The sequence below is a fragment of the Formica exsecta genome, unplaced genomic scaffold (assembly GCF_003651465.1).
Source record: "Formica exsecta isolate Colony F162 unplaced genomic scaffold, ASM365146v1 scaffold120, whole genome shotgun sequence".
Classification (NCBI taxonomy): domain Eukaryota; kingdom Metazoa; phylum Arthropoda; class Insecta; order Hymenoptera; family Formicidae; genus Formica; species Formica exsecta.
Window position 1 is genome coordinate 2,079,381 of NW_021848537.1, and position 12,113 is coordinate 2,091,493.

Here is a 12,113-nt window from a genome sequence, read left to right on the forward strand (position 1 = left end):
TCTTTCCCGTTTTATCTTTCAAGCAACAAAATTGTTAAAAAATGATGAGAAATTTTCACACAAGCGCAACTTGGAGAAAAATGGAAATTTATTGCGTTTATGGAGGATTATACAAATGAAATTTATCTTCTCTTTTTTTTTTTTTAAAGATTTATGGTCAAATTGGAAGATCAAGTTTATTGGAATAAATTATCTGAATTTTCTATTTTAATTTGGAAATTAAGAAAGAGAGACAGTGCACTTGAGAATGTCTATAATATCAAAATTCCTTCTATTTAAAAAAAAAAAAATAGATAATTTTCTAAATACATATTGAGCTATATAAAATTTTTAGATATGTCTATAAATACATAAAAAAATGTCAAACGTATAAGAATAATGTCAAATTTTTTGGAACGTTCTAGAAAAATTCAAAAACTTTTTTAAAAAATTTTTTATTATAGCAGCTTTAAGATATCAGACGACGTCACTTTTCTGTATAATTACGTTCGTAAACAAGAATATTTTTGGAATAAGGAAAATTCTCTCTCTCACAGGGGATTCTTTCTCGGAGACACACACACATACACTAGATTCAAGTTTCTCGATGCTCCTCCGAAAAGTCCGGGATTCACGCTGGTCGCTTTTCTTGCGGGTCGAGTGGCGTGACGTCGAGCACGTACTAAGAAGTACATCCCGCGTGATAATAACGACGTCGTTAGGCGACTCGGGTCCTCCCTCATCTTACAATGACCCGTAGAGAGAATGCAAAACGGAGTCCGCGATATACGCGGTCCTTTGGAATCCGCGAATCTCTCCGCATAGAGTGTTCCCGGATTTTAAAGGAAAGACTAGCCCGCGAATTGCCACTCTCTCTCTCGGCGAGATCCTTCATTTCCGCAACGACGATTTACGACGGTTGTCAAAAGCGAATTGCGTAATCTTTACCTGTAAGAGTCGACGCGTATATATCGTCACAATGCCACCCTGTAATGGCTTGCGCACAATTTACCGGGGACACGGAACAGGCGACGCGAGAAACCAAACAATCGATTCACCCGGTAGCGTCTTAGAGCAGCTGATGTGGGCCATATTTGTGTTCGTTCGAGCGTGAGCGAGCATTGTTGCACGTTGAACGCAATAACAAGCTGCATTAGAGTATCTCCCCCGGTATCGTCCTCGTTCCATCTCCAAAGAGCGTACGATAATGTCTTCTATATAACGCATCTCCCTGTCTTCTATAAACAGGCTATTTCGCCAGATATTGCCAGATATCGCCAGTTATTGCATTGTATCTTTTATCGTTTATTTGTCGATTTTTTTCTGAATATTCTTTAATTCCTCGCAATTTTATTATATAATTTAATATATAATTTTAATTTATTATATAATTATTTGCGACGCGTGTCAAATGAATTTGACACATGATGGCTTGGGACAATCTACTTATTTAAGGATCGAGACGCATCTTTATTCTTAAGATTAAAAAGAATAGTCCCGATATTTGTAGAAAATATTGGAACATTTTACAGAAAACCTAAAAAATTCATACACACACATCTTGTTTTCTTTTACCGGAATATTAAAGAATAAAATAATTGAGAAGTCGAATATATACCTTATGTTTATAAAAAACCATCATTAAAAATAAGGCAATTTAGTCATATTTTCGAGAAACGAGAGCAAATGAACGAGATCAAAGAACTCGAAGGCTGCGACGATTCTGGGATATCCCGCATGCATACAGGTGCAATTTTGAGCTGTATACTAGCAATTAGGCAACCGCAATTAATCACATGCGCATCAAATATTTGCGCGAGCGCAGAGAGGGGAAGGGGAGGAAACCGCGCTTTATATACAAACCTACTGTAATTTATCATGTTTCGCTCTCATGCCGGATTACGTCGTCGGTTTGATAAACTTCTTCTACGTAGTGGGAAACATCACAAAAATACGAAAACATTCTGTCGTATACCAGGGAAAATCTTTAAACATATCTGTAAATTAATATACGAATCGAGACGTGCTGTTAATGATTAATATGTGGTTATATCATTTTTATTAATCATATTATTTTATTAAATTGTTTCGTGTACTATTTTTGGTAAATCTCAAAATAATTTTATTTTTATATTAATTGTATTATTATATATCTTGTATATTTTTCGCGGGGAAATTTCGAAATTTATTCGGAATATTCCAAATTTTTATTCTTATTTTACAGAGAAAGAAAAAGTCGGGATAATATCTACAATCTAATCTTTCATTTAGATGAAGTAGTCATCCCTTCCTCTCTCTCTCTCTCTCTCTCTCTCTCTCTCTCTCGCAATCGTAATTAAAACTTGAAAAGTTTTTAATAATAAAACACGTACTCTTTAATTCAAGAATATGTTTGCGATGATAATATTTATTCAGGTAAAGCAACGCTGGGGCGTTCCGTCGAAGTATCATATTTTGTTTTGTCGTGGCTGCGAGAAGTTACGTTATTATTGAGGTAAATAGAAAGCAGCCATGTCTCACACAGCGTGCGAGCCCCTTAATTCAATTATGGTCATTACCGAGCGGAGCGACTAACTTCGCGCGAGTTATTATAAGCTTACAACTTGCATTGTAAATTATTAACGCCTCTCCGGGCGTAGCGCTGGATCGCCAATACGATTGCTTAAAATAATTCGGCGCTTGATAACGGCGTGGTCGCATTCCTTGAATAGAGCCGCCACTCTATTAAGGGAGCCGCGCGACGAGGAAGACGAGGGTGGCACAATTTGAATAAGTTCGAGAAGGACGCAGTTTGCCTGCGGGCTTCTGAGAAGGGAAGGAAGAGGGGTGAGGAGGCGGCTGGGTTTATTCAAATTGAACGCGACAGAGGCAAAATGTCTGACGTGCCCGCGGGTTGTCAACTTTCCATTTTAAGTTCGCTGACGTATTGAGTCGAAGTTTGCAACCGCGTAGTACTTCCGGAACTAGTCCACCATCCCCGAGAGGGAAAGAAATATTGTTCCGTTATTCCGTGCCGCATTGATTCTAGATATTGCAGGTGGGTTGGTGTGCCCCCGCGGACACGGCTGGAAAATATAAATAACAGTGACGGAAGTGCACAGAGAGATCAGTGAATAACGGAGAAATATTATTAATAGCCAACTATCTCCATTCTTTTTTTCCGAATTTTATTTTTAAATTCATCGGTTCGATAAACACCTCATCTCCAGGACTTTAAGATGAATTGAAGAAATTGCGCATATCATTTGATTTGAATCATTTAATATTCGTATGAGATGTATTTAATTCATACATAAAAAATTTTTTTAGTAAATTATAACGAAAACTTTCTCGATTTTAGTAACAAACTTTTTTTCTTGTAATCAAAAATTACGTTGAATTACATTATTAAGGAAATATTATTCGTTAAAGAGTTTGTTTAAAAAAATTTTATCTTTGTGTAAAATTATGAAATGTTTTCCAATGTGTGAGACACCATGTGTATGATTAATGCGATATATTTTTCGTTATTGAGAAACTAAGTTTGAAGATAAAATCGTTAATTACCCTGATAGTTTAAATTTTTAATCTCAAACTTCTGGCGTCTTCACGTCTGAGAGATTGCGGGCTTTGGCTTTTCCACGGCACAATGCGGGTGGAAAATTTAGTCACGCGACCGACGGTTTTCCCTCGCGGCCTTTATAATAAAGCTTAATCTCCGTTCTACGCTACGGCGTTTTAATGAACGCGCCGCCTCAAAGCGTTTATGAGATATATGGAAGATTTTTTTTATTTTATTTTTTTTCTGTTTCTTTTGATCCGTTTGCGCGCGTGTTGTGGCGCATCGCATCGCGATTTCTGCCGAGGGAGAAATGCGGATTAACATTTATTAAAAACATAGATTATGCACATTAACGGAGCTTGGAGAACATTTCGCAACCCTCTTCGCGCATTTCACCGCGCTAATCTAAGAGAGGACGCGAATAAAAGAAATTTTATTATCTCCCGCTAAAAGCTTTCGCAATTTTTTACAGTGTGACACTTCGTTTATCCTTTTTTTTTCAGAAGAAAAATCCTTTAAACATTTTTCAGTGATGCGCCCTCAAAGAAATGTCTTAGATTCAAAGCGGAATTTGCGAATGCAACATAATTGACGACTAGAATTATTATTATTATTATTATTATCGAATATAGATTCCTCTACAAAGAGTTTCAATGGAGTCACGCGTTGTCGTCTGCTTTGGAACTTTGAGTGCCACTTATCAAGTCTTTCTCGAAAGTTGCGACATGACAGGAATAACGATAATTGCAAAGTAATCTGAGAGGGTCGATTTGCCGGAGACAAGTCAGTGATATAGTTGGGACTTGATTTCTCGGGTAAAATCACAGCCAGTAAGAGCTCTCGTATGTTACTGCCGTATATTTGTGTTCTCTCTTTCTTCCTCTTTCTTTCTCTCTCTCATGTGCACGGGATATTCCATAATTTTCGACATATTTTAATTTCAAGGATAAAGATAAATCGTAATTAAAAAGTTTTGGGACATTTTTTTTCTTAATTATACAACTTTTTTTCATTATATGCTACTTTTTCAATGTTTATAATTTATAATGCAGATATTATAAAAGATATCTAATGTTAATTATTAAAACGTGCTGTGCCTTCACAATGCTATGAAAAAGATTAATTTCTCAAGAATCTCTAATAGATATACTAGTTTAAGCACTAATACCTCCCAATACGATCTCACGACTTTCTATTCGAAATAAAAGCGGTGAATCAATCTAGCTAAGGCTACGAATTCCGAGGAAATTCCGTATCGGAATTTCGGGAATCGACGCGACGTAAGCCTTCGAAAATCCGGTTGAGGTCGAGACCAAAAGGTCCGGTACAATATAAATCAGAGTCCGACGAAGAGAGCCGCGTGTCTCACAGCCGGATACCGCGCTCTCGTCTTCCATCGGTATCTTTCGCGTCGATCTCTCTTTCTCGCCGTTTCCCGCCTCTCCCGGTACGTAATTACGGGCCTTAAGGGTGCAGAACTTACGAGCTCTTTTACCGTCGTGGTTGCCGATCTCGCCGTTCGGCAAAAAGAACATGCGCAATAAAAAAGAAACGTTTAAAGGATCGGGAAAGCTTCCTCCGCTGTTTAAAACGGAATTCTCTCGCGGATGGTTGCCCGTAAAAGCACGATGGCCGAGGAGGGATGGCGAACGATGAAAGAGTTTATCACTTTTCAAAGTTCTAGTCGCGAGGATAACAGAGGAAGGGAGAGACGCGGATTCGTATATCGATGAGCTTTCATTGCCGCATTTTGAAATATTTTATTTGCAAATTATGCATCGAAAAATGTGATATTAATTTGTCTACAATTTTCTGTGAACGCGAAATTGTTGCAATTTTATATAAAAAGATAGAAAGCCTTTGTTTCTCTTTTTTTCACTTTTCGATTGTACTTCCCGTTATCACTTTTTTTCTGAAATTTAGGATGGTTCAATTCGACGATTCGCAGTCGAAATCATTTTTCCAGCAGTCGTGCAACCGTTTCCGTTTAGGGGAACGAGAGGAACGGTGAGCAAACAGGACGAGAATAATCGTCCTCGCGTTCGCACAGAGGGGCGAGAAGGGGATGGAAAGACGCGTCGGCTTCTCACCCTCGGTTCGAAACAATCGCAACTATGCCCCAACAATTTATAATTCCGCCTTGCCAGTCCTCCACATTTTGAAATATTTTATTTGCAAATTATGCATCGAAAAATGTGATATTAATTTGTCTACAATTTGTCTACAATTTTATATAAAAAGATAGAAAGCCTTTGTTTCTCTTTTTTTCACTTTTCGATCTGTCATTTTTATACTTAATCTTTCTATATACTTGTACTTCCCGTTATCACTTTTTTTCTGAAATTTAGGATGGTTCAATTCGACGATTCGCAGTCGAAATCATTTTTCCAGCAGTCGTGCAACCGTTTCCGTTTAGGGGAACGAGAGGAACGGTGAGCAAACAGGACGAGAATAATCGTCCTCGCGTTCGCACAGAGGGGCGAGAAGGGGATGGAAAGACGCGTCGGCTTCTCACCCTCGGTTCGAAACAATCGCAACTATGCCCCAACAATTTATAATTCCGCCTTGCCAGTCCTCCACCGTTCCCTCGGTGAGGGATTGCCCCTTCTTCTCCCCCCACTTTCCCTCCTTCTTCCGCGCCGTGCACAGTTAAATGTTATTACTTCAGCCGTTGCAGATAATTTCCCTCGTTTGTTCGCCGGAGCGAATTCAGTTTCTCTTTGCTAGGCCCGACTTCGCGAAAGGCGAAGCCGTCAATTTTGAATTCACGCGAGAACTACGGGGCAATGACGCCATTGGTAGAAATAACGCCAGCCTTACGCTGACTTTACGCAAAGCGAGTCGAGTAGTTAATTATTTCCACACTTTTATCGACACGATAATGAAATAGAAAAGCGAGGAATTTTTACCGCTCACGTGCGTTTTACTACATGAAATAGTATATAAATATATTAATACTACGTATTAATTTCATATATATATATATCGACTATTTTCTATAAAATTAGAACTTTATCATGGTTTATCTGAGCTATGGAAATGCATTTTTTGTCCTCGTTCAATGAAAATATTCGAAAAGAAATCTGGTAGATTGGGGGTCTAAAATATTTTATCATTTTATGATACAGGTATATATACAAAAATTAAACAAATTTCATTATATTTATATGTTAATTGTCCCTTTTCGAATATATCTTGATTCGATATAATGGAAAATGAAATTTCCGTTCGATATAATAAAACTTTCGGTCGAGAGAAACCGCATAATAGTACGTTTTCCAGTAACCGATGCGGAGTGCAAGCGAGAGAAAGAGAGAGAGAGAGAAAGAAGGTAGAGGATGGTTCTCCGCTTTTTAGTCGCCGACATTTTTGTTCCCTTCCCTCTCGTCTCCATCGGGCGGGGTTGCGTGCATCGGTGACTGCTGTGGCCCTGCACTAGCGCTCTTTTCTCCGTGGTGAGCACTCCCGGTAATGTGCTTCTTGGTGCATTAACCTGGACCAGGCAGCACGCATATACATGTATGTACGTCAAACCTTTTGTATCCCTCCTTCCCCCTTCCCCCCTCTCCCCGATGCACAAACGCGAGTGCAGGGTTTAATGCAAACTGCAAACCACCTTTCGGGTAGAAGAAATGAGTTTCCTTTCTCCCTCCCCTTGACTATATCTTCCGCAATCTCCTTCGCAATCGTTTATCGTTCTACATGAGATGGTGGCTTTTTCGCCATCAGTTGTATTACGATCACCCGAATTGGCAACGCAAATTTTTCCACCGATTCCTTTAAAACAACTTATTACGTTTTTTCTTAAATGTTTGACGATATATTTGCATATCTGAATTCTTTTATCATCACAAATAATCTCATTTATTAATAATAATAAAAATATAAAATCTAGATTATACGAAGGGAGACTTAAAGAATCTGATACAAAGAATTTGTAAAAAAATTTAAAATTTATGGATCGATGAAGAAAACAAGAGAGAATGAAATATCGTGGAATTAATAAATTGCTTGCCAATTAAAGCGTTACCAGAAGGTGTCGTAATTGTACTTTTATATCACGTGAAAAATACGTTTAATATATTAATAATACAGATTTTTATAGAAATCACTAACTAAAAACAAAGGACATATATTGAATTAAAATCTGCGTTTGCCAAAAGGTGTCGCACAATAGTCTGGGAAGAGAGAATGATGATTACATTTACAATTATGTAACTTTTTCATATCTTTATTCCACCCTCATATTTTTCCGAACTTTCGCGATTCCGAGAAAAGATTCTCGAAAGTGCGAGAAGCGTCAGAGTAAATGTAAGGCAGATAGAAACCTTGAAGAACGAGAGAAGAACGTGAAACGAAAGCGGATGTCGCGGTCGAGGGGGACGAAATCGTTAAAAGGAATGCGCAGTCGAGCGAAAGAGGCCTCAAGAGAGATTGGCAGCGGGGGGGGTGGTCGGCCAGTTGAAATAATGTAGAGAAAGCTCTAAAAAGCTTCACCAGAAATCCAGGAAGACACCCGCCACCCTATTCCATTTCAGTTCTCTCGCTTTTCCTTCTCCTCCAAGGGAAGAAAAATTTCTTCTTTGATCTCGGTTTCGACTTTACATTGACAATATTAATTTTACAAGTGCTATATTAATCGTTTCTTTTTAAACGAATTCAGATAGAATTTTATTCGGTGAAAATTGAACGGCAGGTTATTATAAGCAAATTTTTTATATATTAAATATTAAATATGTCGATTTTATATACTTGATATTTCACTTTTATTGCAATAAGATTTTTCTGAACATTTTATAATTATTAAGAAAAGTTATACATTAAATAATAACAGACTATAGAATCATTCTGTTCGATTCTGATTTTAATTGTGACGTGCATATTTTAAATTAGAAATCTTCTTATCGCAAATGTTTGATATTGCGATGCCGTGTGTGTTTTAAAAGATTAAAAATCATGGTTTAAATTTGCAGAATGATACCGAGCGATATCGCTAACAGCAGCTGTGAATCAGACCTTGGATTTGTGTTTTAAGATAATTGCTCTTTTTTTGTCTTCCATTTTTATAAATATAGTTTATCTAAAATTTTGATAAAAACATATTTTTCTCATTTTTAATCTGGTGTAGTTATGTAATATATATATATACAGACATTTTTTACTTTAACTCCACTTTTTAAACGATTTAAATTTATAATCTGTGATAAAATTCAAAACAGAATTCTATCTATAATTTTACGTATCATGTAATACAGAAAGCATTTGAATAAATAAAATACATACACGAATAAGATATGTAATATATTAGAATATGTGACACACACATAAAATTATAAATAGAATTCTATCTTGAATTTTATCGCGAATTATAGATCGTAAATTATAAAACGGGCTTTATCTATATTGAAAGTTCAGTGTGTCTAAAGTTTGATGACTTTGGACAATTTTTTATCAATCTTTTTTATATCGCAAGGAAGCTGGCGGTCAGGAAACACGCGATAAATAAAACACATGTGTACACATTAAATACATATAACGGTCGGTATTATAATTCTTATTTTGACGGATTTTCCCGAACAGTTGTATTTTATATCGCGTGACATTAACACGCGTAATTTTGACGTGAACCGACATCATAAGGCATTAAAAAATTCTTGGTCTGCAAGTATTTTTTGCACCAAACTGTGTGTTGTGATTTCTTCTCACTCGTTTTTGTTGACATACATTATACTATTTATCTTAAAATGAGGCGAATCCGTGGGATTAATTTGATCTCATTTTGCGCACTCGTGTTGTTTGTTGATAATAACGGTGTAACGGAAGGTCACAGTGTGAAAGATTTTTTCAAAGCTTTACGTGGGCTGTCGCAAATTAAAAACCTTCGACATGGAATTCTCCCAGGTAATTATTTTATTTTGTTCTAGAATAAATATTTCAATTATTTTACATATAGTTAAATTCCGATTTTGGTTTTTATGTTATTTTTATATCTTTTATTCTTTTATATCCAACAAATAATATATCAACGATATAATATATGTTAAAGATTTAAACGATATAATATATGTATATAATAATAATAATAATAATAATAATAATAATAATAATATGTATATAATTTATCTTTTGTGATTTTCATATTTTATTTTATTCAGAAAATTATATATCTGTAATGTCTAAATTTATTATTTAAAATTTATTGAACGAATCTGTTTGTTTATGATATTGTATATGTTTATAGGTACGCTTTGGTGTGGCCGGGGAAATATTGCTCGTAATGATTCCGAATTGGGTGTGTACGACGAAATGGACACGTGTTGCAGAACGCACGATCGTTGTAAGGATTCCATAAACCCTAAAGCTACAAAATACGGACTGTATAACAAATACATTTGCAGAAGGTACCACGATACATCACGTTTATACGTCTATTTACGATTGCTAAGCGTATGAGCTCACTTTTGACTTTCCGCAGCTCGTTATGCGAGTGCGATTTGCAATTTTACGATTGTTTGATGCGAGTACATGGCCTGTATGCGTCCACCGTGGGAAAGATATATTTTAAAAAATGCAAGCAGTGCTTCCGTACCTATTACGATTCTGAGGAATGCATAAGAGAGTAAGTGATATACATATGTATGTGAATGTTTTTTTCGAATTACACCGAAAGAACGGGGTTCTTATAATTAATTAATAGGATAATAAAATGTTTTCTGGTCAATTATCAGTTCAACGCGAGACGATAACGTCGATGACTTTGCGCGTACCGTTTAACATTCGCGCGTCTATTAACGAGAGATATCACGTTCGCTTAATTGTTATCCATCAATTAACTCTCGCGAGTGAAAATTGAGCTGACGTCAAAATTGTTTGTTATTTTGACATCAATTGATTCCCCGTCAAAAGCATTATTAAATTACATCATTCATTAGGGGTCTCGATATAAACGAGGAGCCGGATCGTAAGGGCCGTCGCGTTTTCTGCGCAAAGTTTGACCAAAATCCAAAATGGGAGGAGCATCGACACAAGGCCACTTCGCCGAGATCGATCTACATCGACGAACTTTTAAACTGGCCTGATGATGGAGCCGCGCAATTCGATTCACAATCCTATTTCGCAAACGATAGAAAATATTCCGTCGATGAAGAAGACGCTATGAAAGCTATCGAAGATAATTATTAATGCATTTTGATGTCGTATTTTACGCTCGCAGATTCGCCAAAATTAACAGGTAACGAGTTGTGATTTTTTTCAGCAGATTATTTGAAAATTCAATCTGGAGTATTAAAATATCAAGATAAATAATGCCAGATTATACATACATTTTTAATATATAATTTTATATTTAATAAAAATCTCTTTATTCAAGACAAATTTTCTACTCAATGGTTTTGAAATATTTAATGTGGTTTCTTCTTGGTATTTTATAATAAATATAAATATAATTTTTTTTTCGATTCTCTCGCAAATGTTTCACTTGTAAAAGCGGGGGGCACGAACTGCCGCCTAAATTGCACATACGTAAATGACACTGGCACTAGAGAGAAAGAGAATCATGCCCCCCCGAGTACGATTCCGAAGTCCGCTCCGAAATTGCTTCGTCTTCGATACGACGGCCGTTTGCGAAGGGGGGTTGCGGGGAGAAAGAGGGGACGGGGAGGTTACTTGAAGATCCGTCGAGAATTTTATCGCGAGGCTGTAGACACGGACGGTCGAATGAGCGAAGCTATCTCCATTTCGCGATTTTTTTTTTTTCCTTTCTTTACTATACCCTTTTGCAGCTTGGGAATTGTGCTACCCTCGGCTGCCGTCTCGCCCCCCTTTTCTCTCACGCGGAAAGAATGTTCAATTATGGAAAAATGCGCGCGTGAAAGTTTTGCCGCGGGAGCGCTTGTTTCAACGAAGGATGTTTCTGAATTAATATTGACGAGGAGGAGGAGAGGAGGGAAAGGGTTGCTAATGCAAATCAACAGTCGGCGCATTGTTAAAAAAATTGTCTCTCGCATGCACTTCTTCGCATCCGCTTTGCGTATTTTTCTCGCCAGTTTGACAATCTCTCAATTCGAACAACACGGAAACGGATACATCTACTTTATACATTGCGTTCATTTACAATTGTAAGAATTGTCACATTGATGTGACGTGTAGTATATGTGCGTTGGTTTCTAAATCCACACGTATTTCTCTTACGTTACTTAGGCGAATAAAATATTACCAAGATAAATTATGTATTCCGATGAAATAGCCAACACAATATAAGCCAAGTTATACGCGGATGGAAGTAATGGAATCACGTATAAAAATTCTACCATGATTTCACATATATGCGGAAAATGTTCCACTTCTGTCAAATCAAGCGGAAAGCTAAGTTTTCCGGAGATCAATCTCCAGTTTCGTTCGTAACAGTCTTATATTTCGCGATATCTTCGCGCGAGCGAGCTTCTTTCATTAAAAGACACGCTTTTTATATTTCTCGACGTTTTATTAAAAAGCCTTTAAGAATATTGCCGCGACTCGAACCTCGCTCGTTTGAAATCTCCCTTAAGTGCCTTGTATTATAGAGTCCTCTTGAGGAAAATGGCGATTGCTAATA

General features: G+C 36.8%; 2 protein-coding genes across 4 annotated transcripts in view; one reads left to right on the forward strand and one right to left on the reverse strand.

Moving 5' to 3' along the window:
- Nucleotides 1–12,113, reverse strand: part of LOC115242445 — an 81,649-nt gene that overhangs the window by 12,287 nt on the left and 57,249 nt on the right. The gene's annotated exons all lie outside the window — the stretch shown is intronic.
- Nucleotides 8,988–10,907, forward strand: LOC115242465 (phospholipase A2-like). Its single transcript, XM_029818779.1, has 4 exons — nt 8,988–9,421; nt 9,762–9,921; nt 9,996–10,139; nt 10,453–10,907. Exons 1-4 carry the CDS (start codon nt 9,265–9,267, stop codon nt 10,700–10,702), a joined length of 711 nt encoding a protein of 236 aa, XP_029674639.1. The 5' UTR covers nt 8,988–9,264; the 3' UTR covers nt 10,703–10,907.